We start from the raw sequence: 20,173 nt of genomic DNA, 5'->3' as shown, positions 1-20,173 counted from the left end.
GCTTACCTCCTACTGAAAGAGGGGACCTGTATCACAACTGCATTGCTTCAAAATGCCCCAGAAGACTTACATTAAAAAGAAGTTCCTCTTGGTTCTTAAGAAAGATTCTAATTTGGAAGAATGGCAACGGGGTATCAATAAATTTGTTTGGGCAGGGAAAAGGCCACGAGTTAAACTTAAGATTATGCAGGATACTCGTGAAAGAGGTGGTCTTAAAATGCCCAATCTTAAATTATATTATGAAGCTGCTGCGTTAGCAGGGATAAGTGATTGGATTAATTTGACACAAGAGAGATTATTAAATCTTGAGGGCCACGACTTGTTATTTGGCTGGCATGCATATTTGTTGTATGATAAGAAGGTAGATAATGTGTTTAAAGTGCATATTTTAAGACAGGCATTGTTGAGAGTTTGGAAGAAGTATAGATACAAGTTAGACTGTAAGATGCCATTGTGGGCAATTCCAAAACACGCAATAGAAAACATAAATGTTGGTTTCAAACACGACTTGGAAAGAAGTGTATGGTGTTTAAAATCGTATAATCTCTTGCGAGATGAGAAGATTGTTCAAACCTGGTTTCAATATACTCAGTTACGGGCCAGGTGGAAAGAAGATCAGAAAACTGGTTTTGCAATGACTGATGAAAATTTGATAAAGCAAATTAGAAATCAGGGTCCAGCACATATCAAACGGATATATCTTGCATTGATAGAAATTGATTCAGAAACAGAACTGGTTAAAGATTGTATGATAAAATGGGCCCAGAATATCCAAGAAGTTATTACAATGGACACGTGGGAAAAGATCTGGGTGAGGAACGTAAAATTTACACAAGCTCAAAACTTAGAGAACTTTTATAAAATGTTTTATAGATGGCATTTAGATCCTAAAAAGCTTGCAAGTATGTATCCGAAATATCAGCCAAAATGTTGGAGGTGTGGTGGTGAAGATGCAACATATTTTCACATATGGTGGACTTGTAAAAAGGTCAAGGCTTTTTGGATAAAAATTTGGTGGAATATGCAGAAGATCTTCAAACAAAAGATAAAGTTTTGTCCGCAATTCTTTTTGTTGGGTATAATTACAGATGCTACTGTTGTGGACACTAAGTTGATGTTAAATTTAATTACAGCAGCAAGACTTTTAATAGGTCAGTATTGGAAGAAGGAGGAACTGCCAACTATAGAAGAATGGACTTTAAAGGTTTCTGACCTGGCAGAAATGGCAAAGATCTCGGCTTATTTGAAAGATCATTCGCAAAAACGCTATATTATGGAGTGGAAAAAATGGATTGAATATATCCAGAAGAAATATGGGACTAAAAAGTTTCATTTAGCATTTGAATAAGTCTTCCTTTCTATTTTCTTTTTTTTTCTCTCTATATGAAATATTAGTATTGTTTGTAGTTATCTTATATGAGCTAGAGAGTGATAGATTTAAGAATTTATTGTTGGTAGCATATGGATGTTTATGATTGTTCTTTGTTTTTATACCCTGTACTTAGCTCTGGGAAGTCGGGGGGGGGGGGAGGGGGGAAAGGGGGGGGAGGGGTAGGGAGGGATAGGTAGGGGAGGGGGAGGGGGGATTGTTAAAGATAAAATGTATTTTAAAACTTTTCAATAAAAAAAAAGAAGTTCCTCTACCAAAAACAATTATGGACCAGACCCTGGGGACTATTTGCCATCAATTGCTTGAGGGGGGGGGAGAGAATGAAGAACATCTTGCCTTCTGAAGTGCCGTATTTGATAAAAAAATGTTTACTAATTTATTAAGCCTATGAGCAGCTGCATATGAGGGGAGACTCATGGTTTAGGGGACAAAGATGATTTTTTAAAATCAGTGAACCAAACTATTTTTAACTGGAGAAGAGTAAGAAATGGCAATTGTACATTTTAAATGCAGTCTTTTGAGGAAGTGAGTAGTGATGGCACCTGTCTCACATGCTATTTATGTTTTAAACTGTTTCTTACACAACAACCACAGTGGATGAACAAGGGGCTCCTGGTGAGCAAGCCTACTTTGTATTCTTCTACTTGACTTGAAATTAAGGCTTCTTTCAGTGATTCTTTCTACCACGGTCTTCCTGAAGGACAAGTCATCTTAATGTTGCAGAGGACTATGTAAATGGTAGGCTCATTACAAAGCTTTGTATTTCTTTTGAAAAATAATTTTATTTGGAACTGATTTTTGTGTCTAAGAATTCTAAGACTATTGTTCTTTTTTATTCATAATGAATGTACTCCGTTTCTTAACACATATTTTCTAAAAAACTAATGAACGTTATTTACAAAAAGAGGCTAACAAGTGGGCTTAATAGCCCTAAAAAGCTTTTATTAGTTTAATTTGCAGCCTTGATTCTGACAAACATAGCCAAAATGATGTCCAAAAGACTAGTTTTTAAGTCTAAAATTGTTCTGGTTTCACAGAAAACTACTTGGAGAGGATTTCTGTTACTAACAGCAGCTTACATATAAAAAGGTTGTTAACCTGAAAAGATTATTCTAAGAAGAATTAGTAGGTAAGAAAAAAGATACTTCACGTTCTTGGTTTTACAACTTTGTAAGGAAAATAAACAGTTTTTTAAAATAGTTTTATAAAGCTTTACAAATAACTCAAAATATAGATTAGAGGAATGTAGCCTAATGCTTCCACTCTAGTTGATATGAAATTTCATCTATGTCTGATATCATGTAACCACACAAGATTTTCTGCATCTTTTGATATACTGTATCTTTTTTCTCTCACTTCTAAAGCCATATGTTCTTCATCCCTCTTTCCTATACATTTCAAATCTTTGTGAAGTTTGCCTTAGAACATTTTAACTGATTGATCTGAGGAAAAAAAGAAGTGAAAACATTTATGGAAATTACCATTGTCACCTGCTATTAACTGTAGATGTAGATGTAAAGGGGAATTGTTATTTTTTTTAAAAAAATAGAATATAATCCTATCTATTGTCTCTTCTCTGTTCCTCATTCTATTCAGATGTTACCTGTCAAGTTTTTTTTAGGGAAAGAACATTATATAAATGGAGGGACGATATTCAGATTTACAACTCTTTCAGTTGCACCAAACACGCACAAACAAAAAGATATGCACATGTTAATTTTTCCCCTTTACTCCAGAAAATTGATTAATAAAGGATGGAGTAGCTGCAGTATTTTTTGATAGAAATCACAAGTGATTTTTCTGGAAAAATCCATTGACTTCACAACACAGTCCCTTAATCCAATTTGAAAAAATACCCTTTTTCTTCAGTTTTTCTACACTTTTTAATCCTGTGCTTTCTCTGGAAAGGAAAGAAATATGCTATGAGAATGGGCCATGGGCAACTGAAGCTGTCTGTGCTGAATATTATATATTTGTGGAAAAGTATGATACTTCTTTGTTCCTTGTGAATGGGAAAACGGGGGGTCTGTTCTTTTTGGCAGGGATAAGTTTCATTCCCATATTCAGAAATGTGGAAACCACAATGCAAATCTCACTACATTTCAGATCTCAGAGGTATCTAATGCATCAGGTCACTGAAAGGATGAAATAAAAAGGATGGTCTGCTGTTCTCATTAGAAGCAAAGCATGTTATACAGCAATAAATTCTTCAACCCAATCCCAACTTTCCATGTATTCCCTTTTCCTCCATTCTGCTAATAATTACATATATTCTAGGCCAGGGGTGTCAAACTGCTGGCCCACAGGCCAGATGTGCCATGGTGAAACTGCCCCCACCCCATTGCCAGCAATGGAAAAAAAGTTGCGACACGTCACGTGATGTTGCGAGTTTGACACCCCTGTTCTAGGCCTTCAGGTACCAATATACTTACTCTTTTCTTACAGTAAGGGAAAAAAGCACAAATTAAAGTGAAAATGTTACAAGACATTAGAGAAAGGGGAGGACTGGGACTCCCAGATTGGAAGTTATATTACCAAGCAGCTATTCTAATGTGGATTAAAGAATGGATAACACTCAGAGATAAAAGACTATTATATCTTGAGGAGCATGACCTGCAGATCGGCTGGCATGCCTTCGTATGGTATAGGAAGAATAAAGCCCATAGATACTTTCAGAACCATATCATAAAAAATGCACTTCTCTTAGAATGGAAAAAAATAAAGGAAAAAATTTACATTAAGATACCTGAATGGCTTTCAACAATGGAAGCTTTTGCTTACCCAAACTTAATTAATTACGATAAACTTGTAACATATAAGGACTTATTGGATAATGAAGGAAGATTGAAATATAGACAAGACCTGTATCAACAAGGTATTGATTTAGCATGGTGGCCATACTTACAAATTCAAACAAGACATGAAAAAGACTTGAAAACAACAGGATTCTACAATGAACAGACAGAACTCAATCATATATTGTTAAAAACAGATGAAAAGCTGATTAAAAAACTTTACAGATTTCTGCTTAATCTAAAGATGGAGGAAGAACAAGTTAAAGAAAGTGATAATTTGGGCAAAAAATGTTGGTCACACTATAGAACTTGAAGAATGGGAAAAGTTATGGGATAGAAATATTAGATTAACTAAAGCTGTATCATATAAAGAAAATTTGTATAAAATGTTTTATAGATGGCACATGACACCAGGGAGATTATTTATTTATTTATTTATTTATTTATTTATTTATTTATTTATTTATTTATTTATTTGATTTGATTTGTATACCGCCCTTCTCCCTAAGGACTCAGGGCGGTGAACAGTGACATAAATAACAGAATGCACAAATACAGATATTGAAAACAAATTAAACCCCAATTTGCCCAAATGCAGAAGATAGTTATCTTAAAACAATAATTAAAACAGAACCCGTCAGACCAGACCGGATTGCTTAAACAGATACTTCAAATGTTTGTTGGAAATGCAGCCAAAGACCAGGTACCTATTATCATGTTCTAAAGCTAAAAGGTTTAAGATACATTTATTGTTGTGTACTGGGTTCGTTGCTTGAATGACGAGACGAGGCGAGTGAGTTCAGTCAGGAACATTCTTTATTTGCTTGCAGGAACTGAACTAGGAAACAGGGCTATGAATGCAGCTATTTATACCCTGGCCTCTAGGTGGCAGCCAATAGGTTTGAAGCAACTTATTGCCGCCCTAGAGGCAACCAATGGCAGCTCTGGAGGCGGGTTGTCTGAGGAGCTGGGAGCCGTTAGCCAGCTCCCTGCTTAAACAACCTTCCAGCATTCAAACCCCACGTGGTACACTCAGTAAAACAAGGCCCAATACATTACATTTATGGTTGGAGAAGATGGTTACAAAACAAATAGAATTTAAACCAGAATTGTTTTTGTTAGGAATGATAGATCCCAATTATGATAAAGAGACTGGGTATTTAATATTACATGTATTAACAGCAGCGAGAATTATGTATGCCCAATATTGGAAAAATAAGAGTTTACCAACTGAAGAAATGCTAATTAAGAAATATTAGGCTGTTCAGAAATGGATAGATTAACTTTAGAGATTAAAGAAAAGGAGCATTTAGTCTACTATAGAACCTGGAATAAATTTTATCAATGGCTAAACAAACGAATTAGAGAGAAAGGAATGTGATACTTATTTCTGACCTTATTCTACTAAGAAAAATATTATAGACTGAAAATTTAACATTGTTTACTATAATTTGCTATATCTATTACTGTAATCAATCATTCTTACTACTTCTATTGATATATATCAACCCAGACATTATGCTATTTGCTAAATAATGAATGTAATTGGGGGAAACCCCAACCCCTCCCCCAAGTTTCCCACTATCCCAACCCTATCCCTTCATTTTTCTCCCCACCCTTATAAAAACCAATAAAATTTACATAAAAAGAAGAAGCAAAGCATGTTATACAGCAATAAATTCTTCAACCCAATCCCAACTTTCCATGTATTCCCTTTTCCTCCATTCTGCTAATAATTACATATATTCTAGGCCAGGGGTGTCAAACTGCTGGCCCACAGGCCAGATGCGCTATGGCGAAACTGTGCCTACCCCATTGCCAGCAATGGAAAAAAAGTTGCGACACATCACGACACGTCACGTGACGTTGCAAGTTAGACACCCCTGTTCTAGGCCTTCAGGTACCAATATACTTACTTTTTTCTTACAGCACATATTTTTTCCCATATTTTCTCCCAGTTAACCTGCCATGTTATTCATTAAAAAATGTCTTTAGAAGTGCAACTATTATTAAACTTTCTCTTGAATTTCTTTTATTAATTTAATATTTATATAAAATGTTTTACAATTAAAATGACAAGGTAGATTATATGATTAATTATGCATACAATTCATGATGATAGTATACTGTAATTTTTTAACCTGGTGAAGTAAACATCTAACGAGCAATTGTGACTACTTAAGCACAAGCCAACTATTTTTAATTTTCTCATGATATGTTTTGAAATGGTATTAATAAATAATTCCTAACAGATTTTTATATCAATGACAGATGAATGAAATATAATAAAAGTTAATTACTTAGTATCCTTAGTTTTGCTTAATCATAAGGTATAGGTAAAGGTTCCCCCGCACATGCGTGCTAGTCGTTTCCAACTCTAGGGGCCGGTGCTCATCTCCGTTTCAAAGCCGAAGAGCCAGCGCTTGTCCGAGGACGTCTCCGTGGTCATGTGGCCGGCATGACTAGACACCAAAGGCGCACGGAACGCTGTTACCTTTATGCTTAATCATAAAGTTATATATTTAACCATTTTTCTTAAGTATTCAGGAGAATATCACATTTTCTGTTACTCATCTAATAGAGAAATTTAAAAAAACACCTAGGATACTATGATGTATATTAGACACCTATGGATTTATACAGCAGATGATTCAATAAATATTTCAAAAGACATCATGGCTGTGTTTATCCAGAAAGCCTTGTTTATTTAAAGCACCGTTTATTTAAAGCTGCCTCTTTGTGATTGTAAGCAGAGACTGTTTAGCAGAGAACAGGGATACATTTGCTTGGCCTGAGTTTCATTGCAAATTTGACAACTTTGCCTATTCCAACGTATGTATGGATCAGAAACTGTTCATGTGACAAAATTTGTACCGTATTTTCTGGAAATTGCATAATAGTTCATCAATTTATAGAATACAATAGTATGAAGAAATGGAAATATAAAAATGTTAGGAAAAAAGACATATATTTGGGGAATAGTGCACCCAAAAATATGCAGAAAAGAACCCCATTCTTGTTCAACATATTGCTTTACTTTGCACCAACAGTTTCATCTCACTTACTCTATTCTCCCTTCAATTTAGCAGGTAATATTTCACTGCAAACAGTTATTCATGTTCTTAGACCATGAAGAGAGGGCAGAAATATTTCTTGTTCCTTGACCATCAGGGTAAGCATCTATCTTTCAGCACAATTAGTTGCCTAATTGAGCAGTTGTATTTCATAACATACATTTTGTAATGCCATTAGTAATTTTTGCAGCAGAAACCTTTGGCATGCAGCAATTTGGAAAGTGGGCTGGAAATTATACTGGTAAAAGTATAAGATCAAGATTTTTAGGTTAGTTATTGGTCTCATTTTAATTCATAAAGGTTTCATTTTAAAATAAAATTTCACAAAAATGTAATTAAAGTTGCTTAACTATAATGTAAATCGTCTAAGTGGTTGCTTCATTTAAGATGGGGTTATAAAGGGAAAAATACACAATTTGGTGTCTGTAGAATATTGCCAAAATAAATAAGCTCACAATTTTTAAGAGTAACAGGGTCCCTCCATCTCTTTGACACCAGATGGTCCAGTAATAAAACACAATCCATTACTAGAAGCCATTTTTGATGGGATGCATACAGTTCACAGGGTTCCTGTTAGAACTGTGGAAATTCTTCCCAAAAGTGCCTTGGAACATCTGTCAAAACACATATGCATGCAGAGAGCTAGGATCAGTTTCCAAAGCAACTTTTAGTACAGCTAGTTCTCGACTTACAACCATTTATTTAGTGGCCATTCAAAATTAAAATGGCACTGAAAAAAGTAACCTATGGCTAATCCTAGAAGTTACTGCATGACATATAATCAAAATTCAGATGCTTGGCAACTGGCAGGTATTATGACAGTAGCAACATCCCGGATCATGCAATCAACCTTCTCAGTTGGTTTTTGACAATCAAAGTCAATAGAGGAAGCTAGATTCACTTAGTGACTGTTTCATTTAATAACACCAGTGATTTGCTTAACAACCATGGCAAAACAGATTGTGAAATTAGGCACCACTCACATAACAGCCGTCTTGCTTAGCAATGGAAATTCTAGTCCCAATTGTGATCGTAAGTCAAGGACTACCTGTAAAACAAAATGAAACAAAACAACCACCCCTTTAGAAGTTAGCGCACAACCATAATTCTTTCAAAAAAATGACTGACCCAGTGTCAACTATTGCTAGTCCTAGCTTTTCTTCCAAAAATAAAATCTAGCTCAGCAAATATTGTTTTCATCTTGGAAATTTTCTATCAGATCTCTTTCTAGGCTCCCTGTGATCTAGATATTAGAACTTCTAAATTTCCACCGTTAACCAGAGAGATATGCTAAGAGTGCCTCTGAATGTAGACAGAATGTCTTTTGCTTTCCACCAGGTAAGTGTAAACCTTACCTTTTCTCTGCCACCTCCCTTTGTCTCTTTCTTTTTCTCTCTCATACACAAATGCATACGCATGGAGGCCAAGATGAGTAAAAAGAAGCCTATAGGACATCTACACACATATTTTAGCACCTCTTTAAAAAAAAAGAATAAAATAATATATAATGTTTATCAAAGGAACCAGGCACAAAGGCACTCCAGCATTCTAAATGCTCAGGTCTTCCATATGACTGAACCCTGGCAAATACAGTTTTTACACTACCTTTCTTATTAATCAGTTCTGCTACCCTTTTGAAGCCCAGATTGATTGTTCACTAAATCCCTCTTTCCTTATTGGTTCTTCTTGGGTAAACTCCATCTTCAGCAAATAAGGGACTCCTGTACACTTAAAACAATCTACTTTACAATGCTACATCAGATTATAGAAGAATGCTTGGAAAGAAAATAAAAGTCCTTATATTGATTATACAGAGGGACATCCTTACTGTGCTCCACTTGGTTAACACCAGGAAAAAGAGTAATTAAAGATGTTGAAAACCAATGTTCTCTTACCCAGTCCTAAATATTGGGTGCTAAGAAGACTGCATTTGGATAGAACAATAAAAACTGTTTCTATCCTGCCCTCCAGATACAATGAACTACATATAATACATTTATTCTTAACCAAGATTGCCTTGGAAATTTTAGTCTAATATGCTGTCTGAATCTCACAAATAGAATTACTTATCTGTCTGCAAATAGTAATGGACACAATAGGCTTATCCCTTGGGCTCTTATAAATTCAGTCCAAGTATCACAGTTATCTAGAAAGATTTACCTTGACATTACCAACAGATGCTATACATAGAGGCACCCAAGAGAATCCCAAGACTTACTCAGGTTTCCAGCACATGTCTTAGGCAGGAATCCATAAGACCATTCTCGGTAATACTGTACAAACAACCTTCCTGAGTCCCAGCTGCTCACTAGCCTTTGACTCTATGGAAGACCATGTCCCTTCATAAGCTGTATGTCACTTCATCAAGTGACTCCTAAGTAGCCCCACCAAGTCTGCTCCTTAATGTAGCCAAGCCTTCTATACATCACTGTTGTGTTTTCTTCCTCTTCAGCTTCTGGTGTTTTTCAGCTGCTGAAAGGGAAAGAGAGAAGATTGAACTGGACCAATATCTTCTACACCCAGGGCCAGGAGAAGGATTAGATTCTGACTTGATATCAATGCCAGATATAATAAAGTCTCTCTCTTTTTGGTATTGTGTTGCTTTTGGGGAAGGTTTCACCTGCTCCTGTTCCTCAATTATGAAAGATCTGTAGAACAAACATCAAATACATGCTACACTCACTGGTTGTCCATCCTTGATCAAAGCAATATTCTTTTCCCCATCCCAGGATGCAGAAAACTGGATTAAAAACATGGAGAGAATGTCAGTTCTCTTCACTGTGCACAAATTTTAGATGAAGATCTTCTAAAGCAATGTTTCATACAAAATGGTATTTGCTCTAGATATCTGATAGCGATAAAGGGATTCAAATAATATCATGCCAATAATTTCTTCAACATAGTTGAATCACCAAAAAAATCCCTATTGGCTCATTTGCTGACCTAACTGCAAATTTGGGCATACTGCTTGATAGTAATCAAAAGCCCTATATTTTCTGATTTAAAAAAAATGTTTTTCTTAAAAAAATATTTATTTATATTTCACATTTCTTCCTCAGGGCCAGCATATCTCTGGGGGAAAGAAGGAAAGGAAAAGGGAAAGAGACAGGGAAAGGAAAGAAAAGGGGAAAGGGGAAAGGAAAGAAGGAAAGGAGAGGAAAGGGGCAGATAAATTTGTGTTGCTTACTAGAGAATAGAGGGAGGGAGGGAGGGAGGGAAGGAAGGAAGGAAGGAAGGAAGGAAGGAAGGAAGGAAGGAAGGAAGGAAGGAAGGAAGGAAGGAAGGAAGGAAGGAAGGAGCAAGCTTTGGATAACCCTGATGAACTTAGAAAGCCACAGGCAGAGATTTGTGGAATAGGGTAACAAACAGTGCAGTCTGGGGATCCAGTGGTAAAAAGGAAGACAGAGATTTCTGGGGTGTATTTGTGGTGTAATAAGGGCAAGGGAAGAAAAGCCTGAGGAAGGAGAACTCCAGAACATACATTCCTGATAGAGCTTAAAGCACCACTTCTCAATGTAAAATTATTTAAGAATGTTCATTGTTCAATTGTTTAAGTGAATTCTTTTATATTTGCTTTTCTTTCTTTTCTCTCTAGACTATTCATCTCTGGCTCGCAAGCCGACTGATTTTCTTTGTTGTATCACTGGCTTTGAAAGAGATTATAGTAATGCCATTTTATAAAACTTTGCCTTGTGATGTGAATTATGTAAATGATACTTCCAAAATGTATATGCAAGTTGACTGTAGTGACCGTAAACTCATAGAGTTTCCAAAAGACATTCCTACCAATGTTACCAATCTGACACTTGCTGTTAATCACATTCCAAACATTTGCAAAAGCCACTTTAAGGACTTGAAAAAGCTTCTAGAAATTGATTTAAAATGCAACTGTGTACCAGTCAAGTTGGGACCTAAAGATCATGTTTGCACCCAGGCTCTGAAAATCCAAGCTGACGCTTTCTCCAAACTCTCCAGCTTAAAATCACTCTATTTAGATGGCAACCAGCTCTCAGCAATCCCTCAACATCTCCCACCTAACCTACGTCTTCTGAGTCTTGAAGCTAATTCCATTTTTTCTATCAAGAAAGAAAATTTGTCAGGACTTCAAAACCTAGAAGTACTCTATCTAGGGCAGAATTGTTATTACCGCAACCCCTGCAATATATCTTTTGAAATTAATGACGCAGCCTTTCAGCCTCTCACAAGTTTAAAAGTGTTGTCTTTGAAAGCCAACAACTTATCAAGGGTCCCACAAAACCTACCATCAAACTTAAAAGAACTCTATCTTTATAATAATGCAATTCAAACTATCACTGAGCATGATCTGTCCTCTCTGGAAAATTTGGAAGTACTTGATTTAAGTGGAAACTGCCCTCGTTGTCACAATGCACGATATCATTGTGTTGAATGCCGAGGACAGGCAAGCATTTTTATCAATCCCAGAGCCTTTGACTCATTAAAGCATTTAAAGGTACTGAAGCTGCACAGCACCTCCCTTCAACGAGTGGACCATCATTGGTTTATAAATACTAGGAACCTTCAAGTACTTGATCTTTCACAAAATTATTTGGCTAAAGAAATTCAGCAAGCCCATTTTCTAAAGTTTCTTCCTAATCTTGTGGAACTTGACTTATCTTTCAATTATGAACTGGGATCATACCCATTACATTTTATGTTCCCCAAAACATTTTCCACCCTGTCCAATCTTCAGTCCTTAAGAATAAGAGGATTTATTTTCAAGGATCTAAATCAACAGACTATACAGAATTTAATTCCTCTTAAAAAACTTAATGTCTTGGATTTTGGAACTAATTTTATCAGGAATGTTGACATTGCTATGTTTAAAGAATTCCAGAGTCTTAGAACAATAATTCTTTCTTTTAATAAAATATCTCTTTTTTCATATGAGCCAAATAGCAGGCTTTACTCTGTTCTCAATTCATCAGATGATCAATATAATGGCAATGTATTGATAGATACACAGTATTTCAGATATGATGAATATGGACAAAGTTGCAGATCTAAAGATACAGAGGATACTCATTTTTTGCCTTTTATCAATGAGATTGCATGCAGCAACTATGGAAAAACACTTGATTTAAGCAGAAACAATATTTTTTTTATCAATTCTTCTGATTTCCAGCAACTTTCAGACCTTAAATGCCTTAACATCTCCAATAATGCTATGAGCCAAGCTTTGAAGGGAACTGAATTTGCTCATCTGTCCAGTTTGAAATGTTTGGATTTATCTAATAATCGGATTGATTTGCTACATGTGAATGCTTTTCAACAGCTGAAAGAACTGGAAGTTCTAAACCTTAGTGATAATAGCTATTATTTTAAGGCGGAAGGTGTCACACATATGTTGGGCTTTACCAAATTCCTGGTTAATCTGAAAATACTGATTATGAATGGCAATGAGATTTCTGTATCCACTGATAAAGGGATGTCAAGTGATTCCATCAAAACATTAGAATTTAGACGGAATCGCTTAGATATTTTATGGAAGGATGGAACTAATGAATACTTGGCATTTTTCAAGAATTTGACAGCCCTGGAAAGTCTTGACATTTCTGAGAACTTTCTGACTTTGTTACCTCTTGATGTATTCTACAATCTTCCTCCAAAACTGAAAGTGTTAAAGCTGGCTAGTAATCTATTGAAGACTTTTAACTGGAGGTGTCTTCCAGCACTAAAGAATTTGGAAGTCTTAGATCTTAGCAACAATCAGCTGACTACAGTCCCCCATGAACTGTCCAACTGTACTAAGTCTCTTCAGACATTCATAGTGCAAAACAACAAGATCAGAAAGCTGACAGATAATTTTCTCAAAGATGCTTTCTTCCTGAGGCATTTAGATCTTAGTTTTAATAAGATCAAAACAATCAGGAACTCTAGCTTCCCCAGAAATGTTATTAGCAGACTAACAACATTACTCTTAAATGATAATTCTTTCAGATGTAATTGTGATATTGTGTGGCTTGTCCACTGGATCAATGAGACAAAAGTAAAAATCCCTTTCCTAGCAACACATGTGACTTGTGCAGGGCCAAGTGTATGGAAAGGTAAAAGTTTGATTTTATTAGATTTGCATACGTGTGAATCAGACTTCTCTCAGATCCTCTATTTATTGTCAGCTTCATTCATCTTATTTCTCATAATAGTTCCAGTTATAAGCCACCTATATTTTTGGGATGTCTGGTATATTTATCATTTCTGCACTGCCAAATTAAAGGGATATAAACGTCTCTTTTCATCTGAAGTTAAATATGATGCTTTTGTGGCTTACGATAATAAAGATGCAGCTGTAACAGAATGGATCCTGAAAGAACTAATTGAGAAACTGGAAGATCAGAAAGAAAAAAAATTCAATATATGTTTAGAAGAAAGAGACTGGCTACCTGGTCACCCATTTATAGAAAACCTTAACGACAGCATACAAATGAGTAGAAAAACAATATTTGTGCTGACAAACAGCTATATTTCAAGTGGCAACTTCAAAACAGCCTTTTATATGGCACATCAGCGTCTTCTGGATGAAAAAGTAGATGTAATTATCCTGATAATTCTTGAGAAGCTTCTGCAAATGTCAAAATGTCTTCGTCTCCGGAAGACCTTGTGTAGTAGATCTTGTCTTGAATGGCCAACTAATCCTCAGTCTCAGGCTTATTTCTGGCATTGTCTTAGAAACTCCCTAGCAGCAAATAATGAGTTCAGGTATAACAAGCTTTTCAAAGAAATGGTATAATGTTCAGTTGCATTCTCAGAAAATGTTTTGGAAATCATAGCAGATGCATGGGATGAGGCTGAATCTCAAACTCTACATTGAGGTGGTTTTAAAGCATTGGTAGAACCAAACAAGAGCACCTCATCAAACATAACATGCTCCTTCTGAAGCAGGGAAAATTTTGGTTATCTGAGGAAAGGTGCCCAGGAGGTTTAGTTCAATAGCTCAATTTTCCATTTCACAATTATTGAGATGTAGGAAACTTATGAATTCCCCCAATCTAAGCAGGAAAAGTGAAACAGAAGAAACACTCCAATTACAAATTTTCACAGCAAGAATTTATGAGTTTTCCTATGTAAGCATATTTTCTTTCCAATATTTGATACAATATAGAAAGAAAAAGAAAAATCAATACAATCTTTAGCATGAACTACAATTATATTTGAAAAACAGATATTTTAAACTAGCTGGCTACTTATTTATATGATGAGGGGAAAAAGCTTTAAATTGCCTAATGATACAATAATAATATGGGAATTGTAACATAATGGGGATATGGAGATCAGTTAACTCCAATCTAGTTTCTATTTGTACTATTAGGGCAATATCCTATTTCAGAAGTCAAACATGTAGCTCAACACTGCTGCGTGTGTCACAAGTCAAATTAAAATGCAATTGGAAATAGTTAATAAAATAAAATAAAATGCAATAAAGCACAAGCTGCATTTTGAAATTAAATAATAATATAGTTAACAATTACCATGAAAGTCTCAGCTCACGACTCAAAAGGAGTTCTGCACAGATTCACTGCCTTGGCTAGTTGCAACAACTAAGATTACTTGGTGCTGCAATGGTGTGAACTGAGAAGGACCATCAACTTGATAGGAGTTTATCTTCAGTTTGTGCTGCAAAGAACCTTGCTGATGCAATTAAACTGAGGTACCAAACTTGTGCCTTTTCCCCAGGTCAGCAGGCAGGCAGCCTTGCACTGGTTGCCCTTCTATTGTAGACCTCAGGCTTCCAGACCATGAGTTCTAGTCCAGCCTTAGGTCAGCTGGATAGCCTTGGGGCCAGTCACTTTCGCAGCCCAAGGTAGAAGGCAATGGCAAACCACTTCTGAAAAACCTTGCAAAGAAAACTGTAGTAACTTGTCCAGGCAGAGAATTGGACATGACTGAATGGAAAGAAAAAGGATGGAATGCATTCAGAAATAGAAAGAAGGGGGGAAATGAAAGAAAATTGGTGATCTAAATGCTTTTTGTATAATGCTTTTTCTTTTTTTAAAAAAATTCTTTCATTACAGTGTCAAATTCCAAAAATGAAGGAATGTAAACACTTACAAAATATTATCAGTGACTAATGGGTTTATACTGTAATCTGAAAGCATCTATGTGTGTAATGGTTTGGTGTAATGGTTAAGGCATCAATTAGAAACCAAGAGACCTTTACTTCTAGTCCTGCCTTGGGCACAAAGCCAAATGGCTGACCTAGGGCCAGTCACTTCACTTGTCCCTAGGAGGAACTAGAATCTCCAAGTTAATCAGTCAGAATCAATCAGAATAGAGTTGGTAGGGACCTTGGGGGTCTTCTAGTCCAACCCCCTGCTCAAGCAAGAGACCCTGGATGCAGTATTCCAGGTGTGGCTTTACTAAGACTTTATAAAATGGTACTAATACTTCATGTGATTTTGATTCAATGTTTCAAGAATGAAACTTTGGCAACTACATGCCTCTGCATTTCATCTTGCCTTTAGATTAAGGGAGGGGGAGATGTTACTTTCAAGTGGGTTAAATGGAGAAACAAAACCTCTTTGATTCAGCTGAAGACAGAGCCTGAAGCCTTGTCAAGGATACCAGAACAGGTGTGGATTTGAAGCTGACGGTTCCCAAAACAAAGTGAACTTGTTAATATGAATTAATGTTGGGAATTTGGCTGGGGGAATTATTATTTAAGCATATGAATTGGTGTTGTAGCCTCAGAGTTAGTTTTGCTTTGACAAAACCATGCAGTGTATTCAATAAACAGTAAGATTTTTTGGAAACAGAATGAACCTGGACTTATATTTGGATTCTCAAGCTGGATGTTGACATTAAATTAACTCTCTCTTGCAGCTTACTGGGTTTTCTTCCTAGGAGTACTGAGACCTGAAATGGATAAGAGAACAGATGGAGGGGGACAACAGGGGGGGAGTTTCCCTCCTGTGGTTGTTGGTTTTAACCCAGATGGGAGAGGCAGGTTTGTTGATTGGGGCTTGTCTGAAGCAGAAAGCTGGATTGATAGAGCCACCAAATACTGCTGAAAGGAAAGGAATCAGGCAACACCACTGGGTGCTGATCTACCACCCGAATATGTACTGGTGCAGGAGGATCAACAGCCTCCTCCTTTAAAGTCATGTTTGAGGCTGACTGGAGAAGTTGGCTTACTTTCTGACCTAGGTGTGGAATTGTTTAGAAAGATATGGAGCAGACACCCTGATGATGGATCATGCATGAATGCTACTTCTGCGAACCTGGAAGGGGATGCAGTGGAGTGGTTGATGTCCTTATATGATGAGGTAGACCCTGAGCTCCATGATGTGGATGCCTTCATGCAAGAGCTACAGAATCAGTTTGAAGATCGCACTGAGGCAGATGTGAGAATCAGGATGATCAAGCAAGGGAAGCAACTGGTTGCTGAATACATTAGAGAATTCCGTAGCCTGGTGGCTCATGTAAGAGGATGGCCTGAACATATGTTGGTATACCAATTTCAAGATGGACTAAGCAGGAACTGTATTACACCTACCTACCCAGAGGAGTGCCCAGTCTCCTCAGGAATTGGTACCAGTTGGCTACCAATGTGGAATTAGATTTGGTAGATTACCGACATCACACCAGTCAAGACAACCAACTTCACTGTGCATCTGAGAGGTGCCCAGCTGGCCAGGGGAGCAAGGGAAATGTTCCAGAGACCAGAAGAGAGAGAACCCTCCTCAGTAGGGGAGCTTTGGTTGTGGAAAAGAGGGGCTCCGACCTGCAGATTGCTCTGCGCCACCCCCAATGTCAACATGTCAAGCTCCAAGCAAGACTAAGACAAAGAAGTTGGTGCCAAAGTCCAAAGAACTAACAAAAGTCCCACAACAGGTCATAGAGGTCTCTTCCCCATCCAGCATACAGATAGTTCCAGAGGCTAAGTTTCATATACTGAATATGTATGCTATGACATCTAAAGAAATGGAAGAACTTAGAGGGTTTTTAGATAAAAAAACTGACTCAGGGGTTCATTCAACCTACAAAAAGGTTGACTCAGCCTTCCATCCTTCTGAGGTAGGTAAAATGAGGACCCAGATTGTTGGGGGCAATAAGCTGACTTTGTAAAAATGCCGCTGGGGGGGGGGCAAAAGCCCTAATAAGCAAGCATATACATAGAATGAAGGCTATTGCTAAGCACATTGATTTGTGCTTCTTAGTTTGTAAGCTGCCCTGAGTCTTTGGAGAAGGGCGGGATATAAATGGGATTTAAAAAAATTGAAAATGGCTGCCCCTATATTATTTAGAGGGGAAAAAAGGATGGGGGCCTTAGAATGTGTGTGGATTATAAAAGTATCAATGCTATATCAATGGAAAAAATGTACCCCTCCTCCTTATGAAAGAGGAGGATACCTGTCAAAGTGGAAAATGTTTACAAAATTGGACCTGAAAGAAGCTATTATAGAGTAAGGATTAAAGAAGGGGATGAGTGGAAAACTGCATTTAATTGCCCTTTATGGTGTCATCAATTCAGAGTGATGCCATTTGAGCTACAAGGGGCACCTGCAGTATTCATGCAGTTGATAAATGAGGTGTTACATGAATATTTGTATAAGGGGTTGTTGGTGTATTTAGATGATATTTGAACCGTAATGTAATTCCACATGGCTCTTTAAAGACAATAAAAGTAATTAAAAAATGAAGCAGCCAACTTCATTACTCCATAATAAGAGAGGTGACACCAGCTTAATGGCTACAAGTAACAAAACTGGTCTCATCACTGGATGATTAATTAGGGATTTTTAAATGCTGAAGTTTATCTCTCAAAGTTTAAAAACCTGCAGGTATCACATTTTTAAATAAGAGATGATCATTCATACAGTATACTAGTCTATAGGTGGCAGCAAATGATTGTTGAAACTGGATCTCATTTAAATTACAATAAAGCATTGTGAATATATTTGGTCTTTCATTTTCTAAATTTAGTGTCTACGTGCTTTTAATCAAGGCCAGAATATCAAAATCTATTTGGAAATGAGAAGAAATTGGCATGCCAAAATCTGAGGTGGTAAGATTTTACATTAGCAGCTTAACTGCTAATAGCTTGGTTATGTAGTTATTTATATATGGCCACCTGTCTTAAGTAACTAACACTGAACCATTAACAAAAATACAAGAAGAAATAATATAATGAAAATCCCTGTAAACAAAAGAAAAGAAAAGAAAAGAAAAACAGGGTACAACAACTAACTCACATCACAAAAACACACATTAGGCTCCGCTAGCATTTTAGCCCTAACACCTGGGGGGGGGACCAGATTTTTTTTGGCCTAACAGAAGACCAAAATTTCAGAAAGCAAGCTATGCCATGGGACAAGCCCCACAACACATAAGGCACAATTCCTGGATCCAACTAGAATATGCTGTTTCAAACGGGCTCAGGACATTCTAAGAGCAGAAGAGACAGAAATTGCTGGAAACAGTGACCACACAGGTAATCTGGTCCTGGGCCATGCAGAGTTTTAAAAATGATGATCATCAACTGTAATTGCATCTGAAAACATACTAGAAGCCAATGCAACAGAGACAATGCTTTTCTCACATGGGCAGACTTGGGGTGTTATTTATACTGAATTTCCCTTTAAAATGTAATGAGTTCTATTACACTCAAGGAGGAGACACTTATTTAGTCTACACATGGAGTCAGGCCCCCATGTGTGGCTTCTAGAAATGCATGACCATGTGGTTTCTGTATTTGCAGCAAAAACAGGAAAGGAGGTTTTGGGGCTTCAGCTTTCCAAATACTGTTTTTAGTAGAGCAAACCTATATGTTACCATGGGAAAAAGCAGTTGACTATTTCCATGCCCTTTTGCAGTATAAAAACCATGAATAAATATGAAGACTAGTAGACATAACCTATTTTGTGCTTATTATTTAACGTATGATGACAGCATGACAAATAAATATATATACACAGTCCATGTAATTATACATAAAACTTCTATAGGGATTTGACAGTGACCTCATAACTGGATGTCCAATTCAGCTACCCAGCCTCTGGCATTACTTCATGCAGATCTTCTAGAGCAGGGGTCCCCAACCCCCAGTCTGTGGACTGGCACTGGTCCACAGCATGCCAGCAAGTGAACTGCACAAACAAGCAAAGCTCCATCCAGGCAGTATTCAAAATCACAACCACTCCGGTCTGTGGAAAAATCTTTCTCCGTGGCAGGTTGGGGACCTCTATTCTAGGGAACCAGAGAACACACATTGTGGGCAATCTTTCACAATATGTTTAATAGTTTGAATATGTTGGAATACATGTTAGAATGTATTTTGTATTGAAATAACTACAGACTTATTCAGCCAGTACATGGCAGTGTTTAGTTTGCATCTATGGTTATAATATATGGTTCCTTTATGTTCTGAGGAGAGTTTCCTGTGACTGTACATTGTAAACATTATTTGGCTCTGTAACCATCCTCTGCTACCAATCTGTATGGCTATATAACAATATTCTGGTACCATTTCTATATAATAAAACAGAATTTCTAACAGAACATCAACACAACAAACAACTGCCTGGCTTAGCAATGGAAATCTTGGGCTCAGTTGAGGATTACCTATATATTATTTTACTCTATTAGACCACTGACCTTCTGATACAATGTCATGTGTAATGGCTTGCCAAGCAGAAAAAGATTTTTCCTTTCTTACACGGAGAACTCAGAGCATTTTGTAAGCACAATTATAATAGTTTTTTAAAGGTCATTTAGTAACAGTATGCTTTGTCCAAATATTCATAGAGCTTCTGAAATGGGCTTTATATTACTCATCCACCTTGCCTAAATGTGGGAACATCTATCCCTTCCACTATCTATAAACCAAAGTCATTAGAAAGGTGACCTACAATCAGCTCAGCAGAGACTAAGATCCAGGAAAAGCTTCATTTGGTTGA

General features: G+C 36.8%; 1 protein-coding gene across 2 annotated transcripts; it reads left to right on the top strand.

Annotated features, from left to right (window-relative positions):
• Window positions 1-1,835: 1,835 nt before the first annotated feature.
• On the top strand, window positions 1,836-16,032 carry LOC308668113 (toll-like receptor 7). Of its 2 annotated transcripts, XM_081327770.1 has the most exons (5): window positions 1,836-2,128; window positions 2,428-2,519; window positions 7,272-7,357; window positions 8,479-8,597; window positions 10,855-16,032. In XM_081327770.1, exons 4-5 carry the CDS (start codon window positions 8,547-8,549, stop codon window positions 14,005-14,007), a joined length of 3,204 nt encoding a protein of 1,067 aa, XP_081183896.1. In that variant the 5' UTR covers window positions 1,836-2,128; window positions 2,428-2,519; window positions 7,272-7,357; window positions 8,479-8,546; the 3' UTR covers window positions 14,008-16,032. The 2 variants fall into 2 exon arrangements, with proteins under 2 accessions (XP_081183896.1, XP_081183897.1); XM_081327771.1 differs by lacking the exon at window positions 2,428-2,519.
• Window positions 16,033-20,173: the final 4,141 nt, after the last annotated feature.

The sequence above is a fragment of the Vipera berus genome, assembly GCF_964194415.1.
Source record: "Vipera berus genome assembly, chromosome: 4".
NCBI classification, from domain to species: Eukaryota; Metazoa; Chordata; class Lepidosauria; order Squamata; family Viperidae; genus Vipera; species Vipera berus.
Note: the sequence above shows the minus strand (reverse complement) of the source record. Positions and strands in the feature narration are given on the sequence as shown.